The 20556-nt window shown below is 31.0% G+C and overlaps 1 protein-coding gene across 1 annotated transcript; it reads left to right on the forward strand.

Annotated features, from left to right (window-relative positions):
* The first annotated feature begins 3027 nt into the window (after positions 1-3027).
* Positions 3028-17448, forward strand: LOC128171061 (receptor-type tyrosine-protein phosphatase T-like). The gene is made up of 26 exons (XM_052836822.1): positions 3028-3079; positions 4575-4814; positions 4933-5187; positions 5791-5925; positions 6312-6449; positions 6745-6888; positions 7098-7235; positions 7787-7884; positions 8244-8359; positions 8624-8667; positions 8923-9191; positions 10035-10122; positions 10423-10496; positions 10621-10657; positions 11115-11212; positions 11530-11658; positions 11996-12141; positions 12726-12861; positions 13483-13629; positions 13968-14061; positions 14351-14424; positions 14825-14959; positions 15347-15466; positions 15680-15819; positions 16367-16502; positions 17053-17448. Exons 1-26 carry the CDS (start codon positions 3028-3030, stop codon positions 17128-17130), a joined length of 3261 nt encoding a protein of 1086 aa, XP_052692782.1. The 3' UTR covers positions 17131-17448.
* Positions 17449-20556: the final 3108 nt, after the last annotated feature.

Genomic DNA, 20556 nt, shown 5'->3' on the forward strand with positions numbered 1-20556 from the left:
ATCACGTATTTTGGTATAAATGAACTGTACAAAACAGCGTTTGCTCTTTTGTATAGAAAAGTTAATTGATATGTCAGTTTTAGAAGAAAAATATCGAAAAATCTTTAAAATGTAAAGGGAGGGTGTTTAGAGTTCGAAGAAAATGATGTTACGATTCCTTTAGTGCCCGTATCGTATATTCCATATTTATATAAGTAATCATTATGCTGGCTTGAGTGCTACGAGAGAGAATATTACTTCCTGATCTTGTACAAACGCTTTTTCACAGAGGGATTTCAGTTTCAATTTTCTTCGTCTCAAACTTTTATTTTGGATTAACTAGTCAATGTAAAGGTGAGAGCAGTTTATTTATTTGTTTCTGATTCGTTGTTTGACATTTTTTAATGAAGAAATTGTTAGAAGCAGAACCACCCCCCCCCCCCCTTCCTATAAGCAAACACCTCCTTCCCATAAACAGAAACCAAATATTGAAGGAAGATATTTTTCCCTATAAAAACCGCTTTTCATTATTGTTTTATTATGCATTACCTTTATAGGAAAATGTGCATTCATTTTAAATTTTTCTTTTTTTTTTTTGGAATTACAAATGTTTAAAACGTTTGGGTCTCTTCTATTTAACATTTCACATCTGTTCAACTCATTACCCATATGTAGTTGAACACATGTAGTGATTATTAAAGTAATTTCCAAGTTAAAGTTTAAAAAACCGTGCTTTAATGATGGCTTCAAATGCCAGTGCATAATGAATAAATAGCAAATGTAAAGATTGTTACACAATTTTGAACTAATCAAATTATAACGCAAATAAAAAAAAAGAAATAAAATTATTGTTTTTTTCTCTAAAACTTTGCATACAAATAGACATACATGTCTCATATATGAAAGTAAAAAAGTAGGAGCCATATCCCAAACAATTGATATATGACATAGAATAAGCTAATTTTGGTAAAAAAAAAAGTCGAGTTAATCAGTGTTTGACTTCTATGAAATATAAGCTGAATATGCCAAAATATATATAGATATATTGAAATATCAAATTATTTTTCAGAACAAAAAAAATATATCATAACAAACAAACTATCTGGAAATGAAGTCTGCACTGAAAATTAGGAGACTAAACTAACAGTTCTATAAGACTATTATGAAAACTGTTCATTTTCTTCTTGAAAACCTTCAGCCACAAATTATAGTCCCTTTCTAAACTCTGCATATAAACAATTTGATAAATAGGTTTATTTGGCATTGTTAAACATAAATATACAAATAGAATTAATATATGATTCAAAATTTTAAGATAAGAAGTGAAATAAAACTGTAACCCAAAGGAGAGGAGCGAACCTCTTTAATGATATATTACTTTATGCTATGCTATGGTCTGCTATGAGGGTTTAACAAAAAATAAGCTTAAACACATTTTAATGTAATATGATAAGAAGACAACGTTTACTTTTAATCTGCAATCTGAACACTTATTATGACGGTATGTAATTATCTTTTTTTATTCTAATAATGCCACGTCCAATGTTCGCAAATAAAACTATAAAATCACACATAATGTTCTTAGTTTCCTGTATAGATAAAAAAAAATTAAAAATCGAGTTAAAATCAGGTTTTATGCTATTCTATGATATGACGAATGAGATTCTATGCTACGGTATGATATTTCAATGCTTTGTTTTGAGATTCCAATGCTATGCTATGGTGTATGTTGTAAAAGACATGCTTAAACTGACTGTTTAGTTACTAAGCACCTTTAGCTTAGTCATATTTGCATTGTGTCTCTTCTGAATAATCAGATTACAAGGATGAAAATCTTTTGACTAAAGCAAAATATGCATCAATGTTGGTTTTTTGTCGGGTTTATTGCGTTGGACGTTTCCAAAGTACATCAAATTATCCTGAATATCTATACTCGGATTATTTTGATTAAAAACCTCTCATTTTACTTTGTTTTTTACACATTTTGAGAAAAAAAAGATTTCTCGGAGGGAGTCAGTCAACTAACATTGTGCAGTGCAATTTCATAGCGCATTTTTTACATTATTTTTAAAATTGAACTTTATAATCTAGAAATTAATAAAGGTAGATAATTGAATAGGTGTATACATTTCTTTTCCAAACGGACCCGGTAAAGAAAGTGTTGAGGTATCAAACAAGTATAATAAGGTATACAACATTCACCTACTTATACTAGTGACTCACTTTTACCCTCACAAAGTTTTCTTTTTTTAAATATAATATGGTTTAGTTTACTTTTATTCCATAAGGATGAAAAAGTAATATACGTGGATCAACAAGATAATAATTATCCGTTTGGTCTATAAATGATACATAAAATAACATGTAGCATACATCGCTAGATAGCCGTATGTTTTATGATGCAAATGTTATTTGAGCCTGCTCGCTACAGCTCACTACAACATTAGCATGTATTAATTGCATTCTATTATCACTTTATATCATAAAGCATACTTATATGTTCCCTGTTTTTAGTTTAATCTCTTTATTTCTCTCATTCCGAAAGAAAAAATATTAGTTTATAAAATTAATGTTAGAATTCTAATATGTTTATGCTTAAGTATAAAATGAAATATTCAATCTACAAATGTTGTTCTTTTATCCGCCTATTTTATGGTACTTATTCTATTTAAGTTTTGAAACTAATTCAAATAGTTAAAACTACCCACAATCACAAAGCACTGGCTCCTGCACTACACACTGACGAGATATAAAGATCCATCAATTGAATGAAAGCTAGTTTATCCTTAGTTTTTTAATCAAACGAAAACAGCAGAAAATGTACATTGCTACATGTACGTTACAGACAAAGGTGATTTTTAATGGGTTGAGAGACTTGCATGAGTAGTTTTTTTGCAAACATATGAAATTTACCGATACACAAGTGTACAGTAAATAATCATTTGTATCATAATTTGTTTTTTTTTTCCTCTTTATACAAAAGCGTTTTTACCTCTTTCTGTTAATGTGTGTTCATTTCGTTTTAATTTGCAGGTATTCTCACAAACGATGATAAAGACAATTTTTCTGTTTACCTTACCACTGATTGCATTTACCTACGGTATGTTTTGCGCTAGAATGTTTAGTTGCTTTTAAACTAAGAAACTGAGGAACTGAGGGTCTGTACAACGCGGAAGTCGATGGCATGATGAAGAATCTATGTGCTTAGATCACTGTAAACTTAAGTGATATTTTGACACATTGAATAACCTTGATAACGTTAAAAGATTACACCAATTTATTGTTATCTCAAGATTTACGTTCTAGAAAAAACGGACAATAATCTAGTCTCACACATAAATACATTAAAAGCTGTGATCAAGCCAACTTTGATATAATTTCTGTTAAGGAGATTTTTAAAATCAAAATCTAAAATCTGGAATAATTTTTTTTTTTTTCAGTTAAATAAGTGACAAATTTATACAATGCTATTTTGACTAATATACATGAGTTAAGTTGAATACTCATTATGATTGAAAACTGAACCAATGGAGAAAAAAAACGTGAGGCGTTAATTCGCTTTGCATGAAAAAATTTACAGGTACAATGAACATCAAAAGTTGCAAATGGTTGGGTTTTTTTATCCTTGTTCGCAATCATAAATTACTCTTTTATGTGGAGTAACTAAAAAATATGTACATGCATTTTTTTAATAAATGTTTTGCTATTTTTACTCAGTTTTTTTTATCGTATTTTAAGCAATTGAAACTACTGCATCGCACTGCTTTATGAATCAAAGTTCTGAGGTAGTGAGAGCTGGTCTCTGTTGATGTGTCTTTATGCATAATGTGTAGTAAAGACTGAACATCTCTCTCTTTCTCTCTCTCTTTTAAGCTTTTATTGTCGGCAACGCGTCAGAGAGAGACCAAATTTTGTAAATGGCAATGAACAAAAATATGTCTGTCTAGTAGAAAATAATTCAAAAGTTGCTGCCTTGAATTATTCAACAAGCGTTATAAATGCAATCCCCAATTCTTCAATGCGCTGCAAAGTAGGTCATGGAAATTCATGACCATTGTATGTGTCCAAAATGCGTAGTTTTGTTTTTAAAACACGTAATTTATAAGAAACCTAAAATGATAGACAATTTTCTAAAAATTAAAAAACAAAACAAAAAAACAAAAAAACACTTTTAACAAAAAGTGGCTCTTTTTGTAACTATTTAGTATAGCGGAAGCTTTTACTTTGACGCTGTTGGTTTTTTGTTTACTTTTGAAGTTGTGCTATTTATAGTAACATTGGCGATTTTCCTGCCTACAGCCAGGACTCAGCTTTCAGCAGAGCCCGGCTTAAAAATAAACGAAATAAGAATGGGAAAATGTAATGGTTACTATTTTAGTTTGGGTATAAAAATAAATGTATCAGATATTTATAAGGATTTTTATTTATTATAAGTCAATAACATTTTTTTGATTAAAAATTTATTTCCGGTAGAAAATGATACTTAGATATGATTTAATTTACCATGAACAAGTACGTACTTATTTACTTTCTATCATGATATTGTTTCAAATAACACCGGACGGTATATTTCATTTATTTCTTTTTTTCTTCAGAAAATATAGCTTTAAAAAAGAATACTTGGCAGTTACATCCCTACGCTGACGAGACATTAAGATACTCTGCAAACGCTTCCAAGGCTGTTGATGGACTCAAAACAGACCTCTCTTATACTGGACACCAATGCACGGTGTCTGCAAATAAAAAACGTGAAGCTGAGTGGCGTGTTGACCTTGGAGCCGTCCTGGGCATCAATCACATCAGAATTTATTATAGAACAGACAACATATCTTGGGGTAATATTTTTGAGTGCATTTTTTTTTATCATTTAACGAACGGTTCAATTTGATATATAGCCGACATTTGGTGTCTCTTTCTTAAAAAAATGTATGACCTATTTTCTTCATTATAAAGGCCCTGCTCACGGATATGTACCTAGATTCCTAGGATTCTCGGTGTACATATCAAACACGACGGATAAAGAAGACGGGGTTCTCTGTTTTATGGACAACCAAAATTTTACCAAAGAAAATATACCAGCTGTCATTACATTGAACTGTACTCACCAAGGTAGATACGTCATCTACTATAACAACAGGACGTTAAGACATCTACCACCGGACTATTCGCAATATGCATACAACGAACTGTGTGAATTTGAAGTATATGGTATGTTACCTTCTATTCAAGTTAAGTTAACGAAGGCTTGAACACAGTATAAAACACATTAAAAAACCAAATATGTTTGATTAGTCATGAAAGCTTTCAAAAAGATGAATAACACAATATTTTGTTAACCATCTTAAGTTCATTTTATTTACACTTTAATGAAAAATGTAAATTAAGCAATCGCTGTTTATATATATTTATATATGTGGAGGCAATTTTTTAGACCCTTAAAAAAAATATTTGCAATAAAAGTAGGTGCAAGTAGTTGCCATGACGACTTTATTTTCAGGATACAGATTTGGTTTACTTCATACTGAAATAATGCGACGTCATTAGATAGCGCGTGTCACCTCCCAATCAATATTTTTTTTAGGCAAATTAAAACATTTATACGACAAAAATGCAAACTCAATATCATTTGTTGGTGTACTTATTAATGACAAGTTTATTCCTCGCAAAAAAAACATTTATTGGCAATTCACCTCATTCTTAATGGGCATTAACAACCCAAAACATCCTTGTAGACAGCCGCTAACAAACCTAATAAGTTATGATATACCGTTTTAGTTATCCTATCTAACGTCACCATTTGTTTTGTTATAGGGTGTCCACTTAACTATTTTGGTCCGACGTGTAGCCAGTCGTGTCCTGCTCAATGTAATAATAGCAACTGTCACATTGACACTGGTGAATGTTTTGGGTGTAAAGACGGATATCGAGGTCCAAAATGTGGAGAAGGTATGTATTGCTGTACAATGAAATTCTTCATGCAATTTGATAATAATATCGTCTCTGTGCTTGCCTCAGATAGTTTTTTTCAAACCTAACCACCAACCTCGTAATTTGAAGTAGTGCAGTTTTTTTACGTGTAAAAATGGCGACTCTTGATTTCCATGTGAATTTAAAACACTTGATTCCCCTGGTAGCGTGTTTCGGAAAAAGTCTGAGGAACGCTAGTAAATGATATTTGAATATATGTTTTTACTTTTGCAATGCATCTTCACAACCAGTTAATAAGTCATTAATCATTAATAAATAAATAAATTACATAATATTGAGATGAAATACGCATCCCGTCCGACAACGTTTTGTGGTAGACACTTGCACATACATGTACTTTGTAGAATGCGAGAACAACATGTATGGGGCCGGATGTTCGGAAGAATGTGGACACTGTGTGAATGGAGAACAGTGCAACCCTGTTCACGGGACTTGTCGCAATGGCTGTGAGACGGGATATTATAAAAAAAGGTGTAAAAGAGGTAGAGCCAGCAACACAATGCACACTGATACATCTTAGCAATAGCATTGATGATTGATTTGCGTTCCCGGATTATATATAAATCAGATAAAATAAGTGTTAGGTTAAGGTCCCACTCATATCGAATTTTTTACATGATTTCATATAAAGAATGTTTGGTCAAATGCAAATCATGAAAAAAATCCAACTTAAAAAGATAAAAAGTAGTCATGAATATACTATAAATTCTAATCAAAAGATTTTTTTTTTAAATAACTTTATTCTTTCAAATTCTGATTACCACGTTTTGTTTTAAGAATGTCCTCAAGAGTTACATGTATACGGAAGAAATTGTTCGAAAAACTGCAGTGAGAATTGTTTTTCAAAGACATGTGACGGTAAAACCGGTGTTTGTAAAAGAGGTTGTTCAAAGGGATGGAAGTTACCCTTATGTAACGAAGGTATTTATCAAACTCTCATTACTCATTTATTTATATTTGAAACACCTTTATAGATTTTAAAATCACCTTATTCATAATTAAATTTATTTTGGCTATTTATACTCTACGTAGATTTTAATGTTTCTTAAAATGTACGTGTATGCTGTAAACAAATGACAAATGCACCTCCATTTATTTTGAACTTTGAATAAAAGGTTCTTTATTGCTAGAATGCGATGACTCAACTTATGGAAGTAACTGCAGCTATTCGTGCGGTCACTGTCAAGATGAAGTTCCTTGTGACAAAAAAACAGGAAAATGTCCCTCGGGCTGTGCTTCTGGCTATGAAGGAATTTATTGTAACAAAAGTAAATTGCAAGAGTACAGTGCAAACTTGTGAGCATGTAAATCTTTCGAATAGGCATGGGTTTATTTGACTCATTCATTGATGAACAAAATTTATATAACTTTCATATACATTAGCAAATACAGGGTGTACATAAATGCTGATACTCTCTTGAATAAAATGAAATTCATTGAAAAATACCAAAAGGATAAACAAAGAATACAGTTATATATTATGTAGGTTGAATGCCGTTTGCACGCTTACACAGCAGAACAGGGAAACGAAATATAAACATCAAAAAAGCAATATTACATAATATGGTTTATTCGACGTCTTTTGTTTTTCGAGCATAATAAAGAGGGTTTTTTTTATGACTAATTGTCATTACACCATGATTTACTCTTATGTTTGTTTCCTCTTTATATTTCTTTTCATTCACAGCTTTGATATTTAAGACATTAAAGTTTTATTGATGGATTTGATCTTTTAAAACAAATTTTATTAAGTAGTATATGTATTATTATGTTAAAGAAGAAATATATATAACTGAATCTGTATTACATTTTCCTATAGCATGCGAGCATAAATACTACGGACTTAACTGCAACTTGACTTGCAGCACCACCTGTATCAACCAAACATGTGATGCTGAAAGTGGAATTTGTGTGATGGTAAATTTTTAAAACCCATTGATTCATTCTATCGACAAAACCCAAAATACAAAATTGAATCATAGAAGTATGTATTCACTTAATTATTTAGGGTAAACTCACTTGAACCACAGATAAGATTTTTTTCTGTTTAGTTTTGTTTTTGTCTTATTTTTTTTATACTGAAGCGATTTAAAATACTTCAAGCAAGTATGCAACATTAACTCTGACAACATGTGCAACATCACATTGTTTATACAAACGTGTATCTGTCTTGTAAACCCTGATTATAATACAATGAAAATTTGAGAATATTTTAGATTATGTTTCTCAAATACGGTTAAAACTAATAACAATTAGTTCTTCAAACATTTTTATAGTCAGCTCAGGCAAAGGAAGAAGACGGAAACTTGATCACGCCTGTTGCCACTGTAGGGTCCCTGGGTATCGTGGCTGTTGCGACGATAGGTGTTGTTGTAATCATTGTGAAAAGAAGGTAGGTTTGTTCGAGATTTTGTTGTTGTTTTTGTTGATGTTATTATATGGGTCCTCTTTGCTTTTGTTTTTGTTTTTGTATGCTTAAAAAATCTGCTCTTTTTAGCAATTTCTTTTTTGATCAAACCTTGTAATTATTATTGATATCACTACAGTGGCATCACACAAAGAACATCAACCTTCATGTTATTGATTTTCGTAAGTTTAATTAGATCACTGAGTAAAGGGTTTCGATAAATCTATGTAAATTTATGTTTTAATATAGAAAAAGGCAACAGAATCAGGTTCCCCCACAAAAACAAGACCGAAGTAAGTATTTATTTGACATCACTACTTTTTATGTCTAAGTATATGATAAGACAAAATAAACCGAATGTTGAAACCACGAATTATTACAGTTAACAAAGTGTTTAAAGTGATCATATATTTGATGTTTTACTGAAACTGTATTGTCCCGTAGACACTTTTTAAAATCGATTTTAATGAGTTTTTTTAAAATCTGATATTGAAGAACAAATACTTGTTTGCAATCGAGTTTAATTGTTAATCAATTTTGTTTGTTAGGTAAGCAGTACGAAAATACTGAATTTCATTTATCAAATCTCAACAAAAACAAGCCAAGTGCTCATGACTCAGCAAGAACTGAAACAGATAAAGCCTCTGTCGACTTGCCTCCTGATGTTGACATCGATGAGAAAATCCACCAAGAGAATCCTTATGGGGATATGTATGTTAATGAGCTATATTGCCGAGACTTTTTAATAAAGGACATTGGTTCTGTCATCATGAAAAAGAGAAAGGCTGAAAATGATGGATTTAAAAGAGAGTATGCTGTAAGTTTTTCAAACACTAAAGGTTTTTTTTAAAAAGTCGGCACATCTAACCGCATTTTAAAGAACCATTTCTATCAAGAAATGCCATACAGGTCGTTCACAATCATAGTTATATAGTCAGTTAATGCAGTTTGACACATTATTAATATATATTTTACGTTACGGGAATTTCCAAAACACTTCTTCAAATATAGGCACGCAAAACTATAAAGATAAGCATAGTTTTGTTATAAGTTTTCTTAAAACTGCAATCGCTTTACAATTATATTTCAAAAGAAGTTAGTATATTTTTGTAATCTTCTTTCGATTTGTGGGCTACATAAATCTTATTTTAAATTATCTGTTAGGATGGTGTTGCGAAACAGACAAAATTCGTTTTAAAATGTTATTTGTATGGATTTTAGATTACGTTTATCGGAATATGTCCGGTGTAAAAAACGTAAAATATCGATGGTGAAAGTTGTAATGCACAGGATGAAGCTCTGCAATTCAGTCAACTGAATGTTAACTGAATGGTCTGGAAAGGTGACTGAATGGCATAGCTATGCCATTCAGCCACATTTCAGTTACCTTTCAGTCATTTTTCAGTTGACTGAATGGCAGAGGTTAATCCTGTGATGAGTCCTGCGGAGAAAGGAACTGTAGTTAGGAAATTTTGTTTTGCGACTGCAAATTCCAGTTCTCATTTTAGAATATTTAAATTCCATTTATAACATTTAGCATTAATCATGCACACAAGGCTGTAAATGAAAGGTATTTTTGTGATAAAATTTGTTTAGAAATTATGACAGATGATATTTGATTTCGTTTGAAATATGATTGTAAAAGTTTTCGTTGTTTTAGTCTCTACCATACGGTGAAAGATATCCTTGTACCATCGGTAAACTCAACGTCAACGTTTCCAAGAACAGATTTAAAGCGACTTTTCCCTGCAAGTATTTGTAAAACAAAATTTCAAAAAAGTGAATTCTGTTTAACATAAAATACCTAGTATGTTTTTAATCTTAAAGTTCCTTACTGATCAATGTGGTAGATATTTTATCAGTTATGTATATATCTGTTTTCCTGTTCGATTCTTACTCATGTTGTGACATTTCTGTACATTACAAATTCATTATTTAAAATGAAATGAATAACTTGAATATAGAACATAGAATACACTAAAAAAGGAAAAAAAGGTATGACCATTCCCACAGTCATTAAAGTTAATATTTCTTTTGAATCAATCTAGATGATCATTCAAGAGTGATTCTAAGAAAGAATACAGGATCAGCTGACGATTATATAAACGCTAATAACCTTGATGTAAGCAACATTTTTATTTTATTTTTTTATTTTGAAGATATATCCATAAGCAGTGAGGTAATCTAAATTGACAATTTGTCATCAATGCATAGTATATTTTGACCGAATTATGATTTTTTTATAGGGATACGAACGTGAAAACGAATACATTGCATCGCAAGGTAAAACATGCATTAATTACGCACAGTATAGATGCTAATTACAGGTTTTCAGCTGTCAAGAAATATTCTAGAAATATTCGAAGCTTTTTTTTTTTACATACAATACCGATCAAACCCAACCTACCGGAAAGTAAATCCCAACTAAACCCTGGGTTTACTTTTGGGGTTTACTTAAAATGGGTGGGTCTGCTTTACACTAGTGCGTGCAGTGGACCCCAAAAGCTAACCTCGAGTAAACCCAGCGTAAACCTCGAGTGGATCTAAAATAAGCCCCTGGTGGACGCAAATTTTTTGAAAGCGGACGCAGAGTAAACATAAAGTAAACCTAGTGGTTAATTTATGTCTGCTCTGGTGTTATGTTGGGTGTGATCGATAATGTACTTTAAAACAAAAGATACAGTCTTTGAATTGTATTAATTTTCATTTGACTAATCAGGCAATGTGATTATAATTTCAGGTCCCAAAGAGAGTACTTTAGCTGATTTTTGGGAGATGGTTTGCCAAGATAAAGTCAAGCAAATAATCATGTTAACAAATCTAAGGGAGGGAAGAAAGGTGCTGCATTTACAACAGAATAACATTATGATAAATTGTTCTATTTTTAAACACTATTTATTCCTTGGTTCTTTATGGTTAGTCAAATGATATTGAACCATTAGAATAGTATACACAGTGTGCTAGCAATTTTCATTTTTGAATAAACCAACAAATCTTGATTAAATAATATTGTTTTCTACAAATCAGATATATAAACCAATTTTGCTAGTAGTTAATTGGTCATGTTACCACGTACATTAAAATCAACATTACCAACTGCATTTCATTTCAATTTTAGTTTGATATTTTTTAAAGGAGTATTTTACTTTCTTTAGTTGAAATGTCATCAATATTGGCCAAACCTTGGTAATAAAGAAACATATGGCACGATCTCTGTCAAATCGATGCAGGAAAAACAGTATGCGTTTTATATTATTAGAAAGTTCCAAGTGTCTCAGAAAGCGGTAAGTGCTTGAATTTTGCATCACCTTTCAATTATTCACTAAAATAATTAAATATATTAAAATGCATGTTGTTTCTTGCCTAGTCTAGAAATCCAGTTTGACCGACATTTTCTTTCATGAAACTTTGTTAGAAATGAATTATATAAAAACTCAGTGGTTGCTATACACGTCATATGTATATCGTCATGAAGCATAATTTGATACATTTTTTCAGGATACATTGTCAAAGCATGCATTAAAAATACTTCATGACGCATCTTATAAGCCAATAAAACTTGATGTTGTATTTCATATAATCGAATAGAGATGAAGAAGCGGTAAATAACTTTCTTTGCAGATAAATTCATACATGGTGACCCAATTCCACTATACCACTTGGCCTGATCACGGAACCCCAGATCCTCTATGTTTGGTTATATTCCATAGCAAAGTTTCTCATGAAAAACCAAATCAAGACGTCGCACCTACAATAGTGCATTGCAGGTGAGTTAAACGAACATAATTAGTTTAACAAGATTGCGTCCATTGACAGTATCTGGATGAGCTTACTATATCAGTTACTCATCTTTTGTTTGGTGTAAACAGTTGTTAATATGTAATTCAAAGGTTATGGGAAGGAATTTTTTTTAAAATCATTATTAAAATACTCCATGTGGCTGTTTCAATGACATCTCAGGTACATTTGCCTAGCGTGTTTATACATAAAACGAATAAAGTTTAGGACTTATAGCCATATGAAATGTTTCTAAATATTTAAGAAATACGATTAAAAGTTAACTTTTAACAAGAGAAATGTACTTGATAAATCAACATAAACGGCACAAAGATCATTATAAAATTCCGAGCTGTTAGTGGAATAAAAAGTCGGTCTTGAAATGTGGTTTAAAATATGATCATTATGACATGCTTCGGCTTTTATATATCGAAGTATGTTTCGACATCTGGTATTATTCTACAAATTCGTACTTAATTTTTAAATAAAAAAATTGAAACAATATTTTCATACATATTTTATTACACGTACTACAAACTCTCTTCTTGTGTGACCATTGTTTTTGACATTGTAGTGCTGGAATAGGTCGCACTGGTACGTACATTGCCTTGGACTCCCTCTATCATGCAGGGAAAAAATCTGGAAGAGTCAACGTAGCAGAGTATGTGAAGACAATGAGGGCCAACAGAATGAATATGATACAGACATATGTGAGTCAAGTAAAATCAGATTTAACAAAATGACTGGTTGGTGGATAAGTGAATTTGAAATATTTGTAACTGGGTTTTTGTTTGTTGTTGGAGTTGTTGTGTGTGTGTGTTTTTTAACCTTTTTGAAAACAATCTCATTTATATTGAGACAGGAAAAAGATCTTTGCCTAACACCAAATGCATTCCTTTTTTTTTTTTAAATCCTTTACTTAGCCTTCAAAACCATTTTTATGCAATTTCTATTCATGTGATCAAATAGCATGCAGTATAAAATCTTCATATTGCAAATAAAAAATCTGACTGGATTACCAATTAAATGTGACAATACTTGCGGTAAGTAAATTTTCTGATATTGTGATTTGTGGTTTTTTTTTTTACTTTTTAAAAATGATCTCATTCATATTGAGACAGAAAAATGGACATTAACTAAAGCCAAATTTATCCATTTTTTTTTAAATTAAATCAATCACCTAGGTTTCAAACACTTTTGTAATATCAACTTATGTGATCAAAAACCACGTAGCATAAAATCTTCATATTGCAAAAATAATCTTACATCATTACTAATTTACGGTAATGATATATGCATGCAAGACAGGTTCTCTTTTTTTTCACTCGTAGGAACAATACATGACCGTTTTCTTGGCATTACACGAAGCATTTCAGGCTGTGCCGGATCCTGAAGCCACTGTCAAGTTTCGTCAGAGAATTTCACCAATGCTAAAGGATGTACCGGCAAACTATTCCGGGCTTAGAAAGGAATATGAGGTTAGGGACTTTTTTTCATATACAATTTTAGTAGTGCATTTTTGATACGAGTGCAACGTGCATCTTGAAAAAGAAAATGTTTACTATAAACGAGTCATATTTACGCTATTTAAATATTATAGTTCTGTATTTCACATCAAAGACAAATCAATTTCAATAAAAAAAACATAGACTGGCATAAATTTTATAAATTAAACATCTGAATAAAGAGATTCATTATATACTTACAAAATTATGTACAGAAGTCCAATATTCATACTGTATTGACTTTATTTCGTGTGTTGTTTTACCTTGTTTTTTTTCTTTTTGGTAATATGTATACTATTTACTTTTGAAAGCTTTTGAGGAAGATTTGCCCGGTTTATACTAATGATGATTACAAACTAGCTAAACAAAGCATGCCGAAGTTTAGGAAAGATGCTATTTTACCGCGTAAGTTTACTTTTTTTAATTTAAAGTAGTTTCCTCACGGTATAAGCTTGTAATATTCAATGTGCATACAATGTGACTATTACATGTAAATCATTTTTTTTAATTCGGAAGAGATATAAAGTTTAAATAGAAATCATGAGTAGATTCAAAATATTTTGCTTACTTATCTTTTATTATGTAAATGGCGACAAATGATTGAATTTGAATAAACCTCGTCTTGTTGCAGAGAAGATTTAAACTGTATTGCTTAATGCTAATAACATATGTGTTTCTCATTTGTATGTACAAGTTGATAAGTATGGACTCTATCTTTCATCGAACGTTCCAACAAGGGGAGGCTTCATCAACGCTATTGTTGCTTCGGTAAGTTTCGTCGAAAGCATAAGTTTCGATTAGTCTTGAGTATTTATGACCCGATGCATATAAAAATTAAAATTACTAGTATGCATTAAATCAGTACTCTACAAACAGACATTCATTCTCAGAACATCAATACAGAAGCAGTTATGAATCTTTTATTAATCAAGAATTACAAATCAATCAACCTTTTTTTTACTCTTTTATATAATTACACCACAATAAGATTTGCTTAGAAATTGCATTCAAAAAATGCGTATATCAAAAAAAAATGTAGTAGTGTGCAACAACTTAATAGTGAACTTGACCCACTAGCTTTTATTTTTCGTTTTCTACTAGACACTTAAAAAGTTGAAAAAGTTTCGTTATTGTTTAATTTCAATTGATATGATTTATTTTTTTCAAGTCATACATCAAGGATAATGCGTTCATTGTTACACATTATCCGCCACAAGAGGACGCTGTTGATTTTTTGCGCCTAATTGGTGACCATGAAAGTGGTATCGTGATTTGCATGGATCCTTTGAATACAATAAATTCGGTGCGTGTCTTGGGTTTCTATGTTGTGTTACAATGCACACAAAGTTCTCGATAGATACTGTTTCATAAGAAAAATAATCAATTTTGCTACAGTGTTCTTGTTATTAAAGCATTTCGTTTGGATGTTTTCACCTTTTTATTTCTCCATAAGACATTAATAAAGGTGTATAATAGAATAAAATATGAACATATGAACGAAAACAATTTCCATCTTTCAGGTTTTAAAAGTAAGTGACCGAAAGTAAAAAAAAAAAAAAAAAAAAAAAAAAAAAAAAAAAATTCAGTTCCAACTCATAATTTTGTTTAATATTGAAAAAAATAGCAGAACAAATTGTTCTGATATAAATTTAATAATTTGCAAGACATAAACTTTTTTTCATTGTTTTAGAGTAAGTCTTGGTTGCCCTTGCCTTCATCAGAAAAGATCGTTTCTCCCTACAAAGTGGTCAATAATTCCAGCAAAGACAATAAAATCAAGACTTCAGTTATTTCTATTCATAAAAAGGGGGTAAGATAGAAATTGCAATTTGAAGAAAGGCAAGTTACTGTGAGATTTCAAACATCTTATGTTGATTTTTTTTTATCATTTAATCATTCATGCAGAAGAATTATCAAAAATAATTAAAAAAAAAAAAACATACCGACGAAGCAAGATGAATTCGTTCTGAAATTCGAAGATAGTTTACTATAATTTTTTTTACAAATATTTATTTTTCTTTAGGAAAAAACACGCGATGTTACGATAGCTGAGCCCAAATCTGACCTGAAGACTCAAAACGTAAATGACACTTTCTCCCTTTGGAGCTTGGTCTCGTTTGCACTGAGTTGTCCTGATGAGGGCCCAATTACTGTCGTCAGCAAGTTTGTACTTCACTTTGATTTAATAACTATCAGTGTGCTGTCTGGCTGATTGTCTGAACTATCTAGATAAAAATGATTTATATAGTTTATACTATGAACTTTATGTTGAAAAATATCATATTGATGCAATCTGTAGATTAGTTCTGAACTGTTGTAATCACCGAAAAGGGACTAGCTGGGTTTTTTAATATCGATATTTGCACTCTGTCTAAACAATGTCAAAAAGTAACAAACCCAAAAACAAACTCGTTAAGCAGCAAGTCCAAGTAAATTTGAGGGTCTAGTCTCTTTCGAACGCCCGTAAAAGGTTAATCGACCCTGTTGTGTGCAGGCAACTAAAAGAGCTATGTTGAAAATAGAAAGAAAAGAAAAGAAAAAATGCAGCAGCCATTCAGGGCACAAATGATAAATAGTTTTTGCAACTGAAACGCTTTAAATTTATTTCATAGTTTGATTTTTAAAAAGAGGGAAAATTAAAACCAATTTTATGTAAATTGCTATAAAAGTTACGGAACTTTATGTACTGTTTGTGTTAATATCGTATCAGGGACGGTGCTTCAATGTGTGGTGTATTTGTTTCTGTGTTTAACTCTATACAACAAATCACTATGGACGACAACATTGACGTGTTTACAACAGTCCGACAACTACAGACAAGGAGACCAGAGTTCTGTTCCACACAAGTACGTTGTTGTTATAATGTAAAATTTTACATTCATTTTCTACAAAATACAAGTTAATAAAACAATACACTAACATCAAAACACCCTTTTAAAAAGTGTTTGATTTAAAGTTGGTTTTTTTCCACAATATGAATGGTCATTGTAAGTGTTTGTGGTAAAATCAGTAATAGGAAAGAGTTCTAAATCGAACATGCGCATGTACGTTGCACATCATAGGAAATATAACTACCACTTATGGCTTAAGATACAAGAAAAATATGTGGATTGTATTTAAAAAAAGAATTGTCTATTGCTTTCTTGATCGTATTTATTACACCTGTTATAAAACTTACACTTTCCAAATATTTACAAGATGTATTATCTCCCTGATGTTTATATTCAGTGTATATTTTTCCTTATGTGTGCATTGGAAATCTGCGACGTTCATTTTCTATGTATACACTTACCTATTCATTGGCCATGAGCACAGATAAAAACGTCTTCACGTGTTTTGAGTAATATTTATTTTTGAAAGATTTAATGAAACTTCCAATTCTCTTCTTTTTTTCAGGATGAATATGGTTTGATCTACCAGACTGTTTACGACCATCTGATAGCTGCGTCAGATAATGTTTACTATAACCAGTGACCATATTTAGCAAAGGAATAGATATGATGATGATGATGATGATGATGGTGATATGCATTAACATTTTAATGTTTCGCATTTAATTTATCTATTATTTTTTAACTGTTATTAGTTCCAATATTGTTTATTTGTCGTTTTTCTTTGCCAATAGTGGTGTTATCACGATTGAAATAAGGATGAAAAGATGTTAATAAGGTGCAATTACATTAAATTCTTATATATGTTTTTTATACAATAACTATCTTTAAGTCATGTTTTTATTTCATTTTTTTTTTATTTTTTTGTTCAGTTTTATGACCTCAAACTTATATGCATGATTTTTTGGACCAGTTAAACTTTGATTATACAACTATTTTGCATGTTTGATTGACTTGAGTGTTTATATTTTAGCGTATTATACAAAAGATTTTATGTTGCTAATTTACAAAACCATTTTCACTTATTAGTCATCAATAAACAAAACTTTAGTTAAATTTACCTTCTTATTTATTTCCAATAGGGTAAAAAGGTAATCTGCATAATGTGATGGATATTATACACCCAATTAAGCAAATTCTTGTGGAAATTTTGGCTCATTTGTTTTCTGGTTAATTACAAGTTATCGTCGTCTCATTAGTTATAGGTTTTACCACAGAAAATGTAATTCTCGCCAATGCTGAGTTTGTTGATGGAAAACAAGACCGAGTTATGGGACTTTGAATATAACGAAGCGACTAATGTGACACCAGCAGAGCTCCCAGATTAAAGGGCGAATAAATTGAATGTTGTATATGAATAGTTTCTATACTATTAAATGAGCAAAAAGTACATATACTATTTCACTGTAAACAGTGTATTGATAAAAAAAAACCTCGCGTTTATTTGTCTAGATGCAACATTAAATAAAGCACAGACGTGTAATGAATTGTATTTGCTCATTATCAGCACTGGTAAATGAAATGATAGACATTATTAAGGACATTTCTGGCAAACAAAATTTTAAACTTAAAACAATGAATAAAAAAAATGATGTTTTATTCATGGAACAAAGAAAAGTGCTAAAGTCTTTAAAAAAATTAAAATACACTCATCTGTTAGTTGACGTATTAAGGGGGCTGGGGTGGCTGCCATTTTAGACAATATTGATCTCCTTTAAACGAAGAGCTCAATATAAAGATAATGGGACGTGATGGAATTTTATATCAAAATATATGAATTTTTTCTATATCAAATAGAAATAGAATAGTTGATAGCTTCAGAAATCGCATATAAAATTTTCAAATAAATCTGATGGTTTTATATTATATTATATTTTGACCCCCAGCCTCCTTAAACAGGGTTTTGAAAATATTTCCTAGAATCACTTTATTATGAAATTGACTATTTAAACCATTAGCTAAGACTGCCGTCTCCCAGATATAAAATTAGATTTCAATATGGGCAGGGTTGCTTAGAACTCTGGTGAACTTTAACCGCTGGTTAATTTAACCCTTGATCAATTTCAGTATCAAATGGTATGATAACCAGTGGTCAAAGTAGTGTTGCACCAAATGTATTTAGCCGGTTAGCCGGTGGCTATCAAACCACTGCTTACTATTGTTTAACCAGTGGCTTGTTTCCCAAAATACTTCGTACATTTGTACAATATGGTAAAAAAACAGCCAACTTACTTTTTGTTCTTAAATCATGTCCATTCCAACCTGCACACAGTATGATTAGTACTAGTATTTTTTACTTAAAACAAACACATGGGATCACAAAAAGGGAGTTACAATAATTCGCTGACAAAATCTCTATTAACATTAATTTTTACATTGACCTTCTTACCACTCAAATTACTTATTATAATTTCGAATTCGGAAGTAATAGTATGATACTTTATATTATTGTCCCCGTTTCACCCTTTTCAGCTTTTCAGATTTTTCATATTTTATTTTCTTTGGAGTATTTATCACCCCCCCCCCTTCCACTGAAAAGTATAAAACAGCACAGTTTCATAAATGCTAGTAACATCAACTAGTTAGCATTGCTATCATAGACCTCAGTAGGAATATTTAACTTGCATGTTCAAGCTAGTCAATAATATATCTGATGGAGTTCAGAAACAAGTGTATTTCGCATTCCATTATTTGTCAGATGCAATATACAGTGGAGCCTCAGATAAGCGGACGCTTTCGTTTCAAAATTCAGTCGTCCTGATAGGTGACGTGTATATTGTATTAATAAATGATAACTCATTTATTGGGTTTCGATGCTGTTTTATTTACCTTTTATACTAAACAGCAACAAATTAGACTTGTCCTTTAATATCCGTCTGTTTTGAAACAAAAAAAAAACCCTTCTCTACATTATGTAATCAGTTTTTCCTATACTTCCTGTTCGACTTAATCTTACATAACAATCGCGAGACACTTCATTCAAAATAATTTTTGTTTATAAAAAGCACAAAACTATGTAACTCGTCCCAGATTAAGCACATGTATCCTTTGAAAGAGAGGAATATTTTAAAAAGGGAAAGCAATTGAGAGGTGCACACTGTAAAGATAAACAAGGTAAACAAAGTGCGAAGTGCAGTGAGGCGTGACTTATCCTGTCTAACCAGTTTTGCCGATGATATTTAAAAGTGATTTGAGAAGTCGGAGTGCTTAACAAGCTACTCATGGATGTCTGAAAGGTGAAAAATCGTAAAACTCAACTGAGAGGCGTACATGCAATCATTCTATTGCATTAAGTGGAGTTTCATTAAATTTTACCGTCCAGTGAAATGAGGCAAAATTTATTTTTTGGGGCTAAAATCAAACTGCCCTGGCCGAAATGTGAATTTAAACAAAACGACATTTGCAAAAATTGTTGCCGAATAAAAATGTTTGTAAAATGAAGGTATCTGATGTCCGAATATTTGAAGCTCACTGTACATGTATATGGATATGCATGCATATTAGTAATATACAATGTATATATTACAATTAAAATTTGGTAATATATCTCATTCCATAATTGTATACGTTTTATCGAAATTATGACCAACATATCTATTCACTCAAATATTTCTGTGCAGTCCCCTAAAACGGGTATCAACAAGCGAGAATGTATGATTAACTACTGGTTAATTAAACGGGTATGTTTTGTTAATGCACGTTTAAATAGCACTACTTATTTAACTTTTTTTTAAATTAGTGACCGACTCGATTCTTAAGTTTTTTTTTATCTGTAGCTAAAGGTTTACCAACCATTGCGTAATAATGATCAGAGGGTTTCGTGTAAAAAGAACGTTTCCTTCCTTGTAAAAGATATTTGATATCAGCAATGATTATTTGAAGATCATTTGCTAAATTTAAACATGGATATCAGTAAGACAAATATCTGTTCATCCTTTTCTCAGTTGATCATTTTCTCTGCATAAAAATATAACAAAAAACAAGTCCAAACAAACAACCCAATTTGGGG

Source organism: Crassostrea angulata, chromosome 2 (assembly GCF_025612915.1).
Source record: "Crassostrea angulata isolate pt1a10 chromosome 2, ASM2561291v2, whole genome shotgun sequence".
In the NCBI taxonomy this organism is placed as follows: domain Eukaryota; kingdom Metazoa; phylum Mollusca; class Bivalvia; order Ostreida; family Ostreidae; genus Magallana; species Magallana angulata.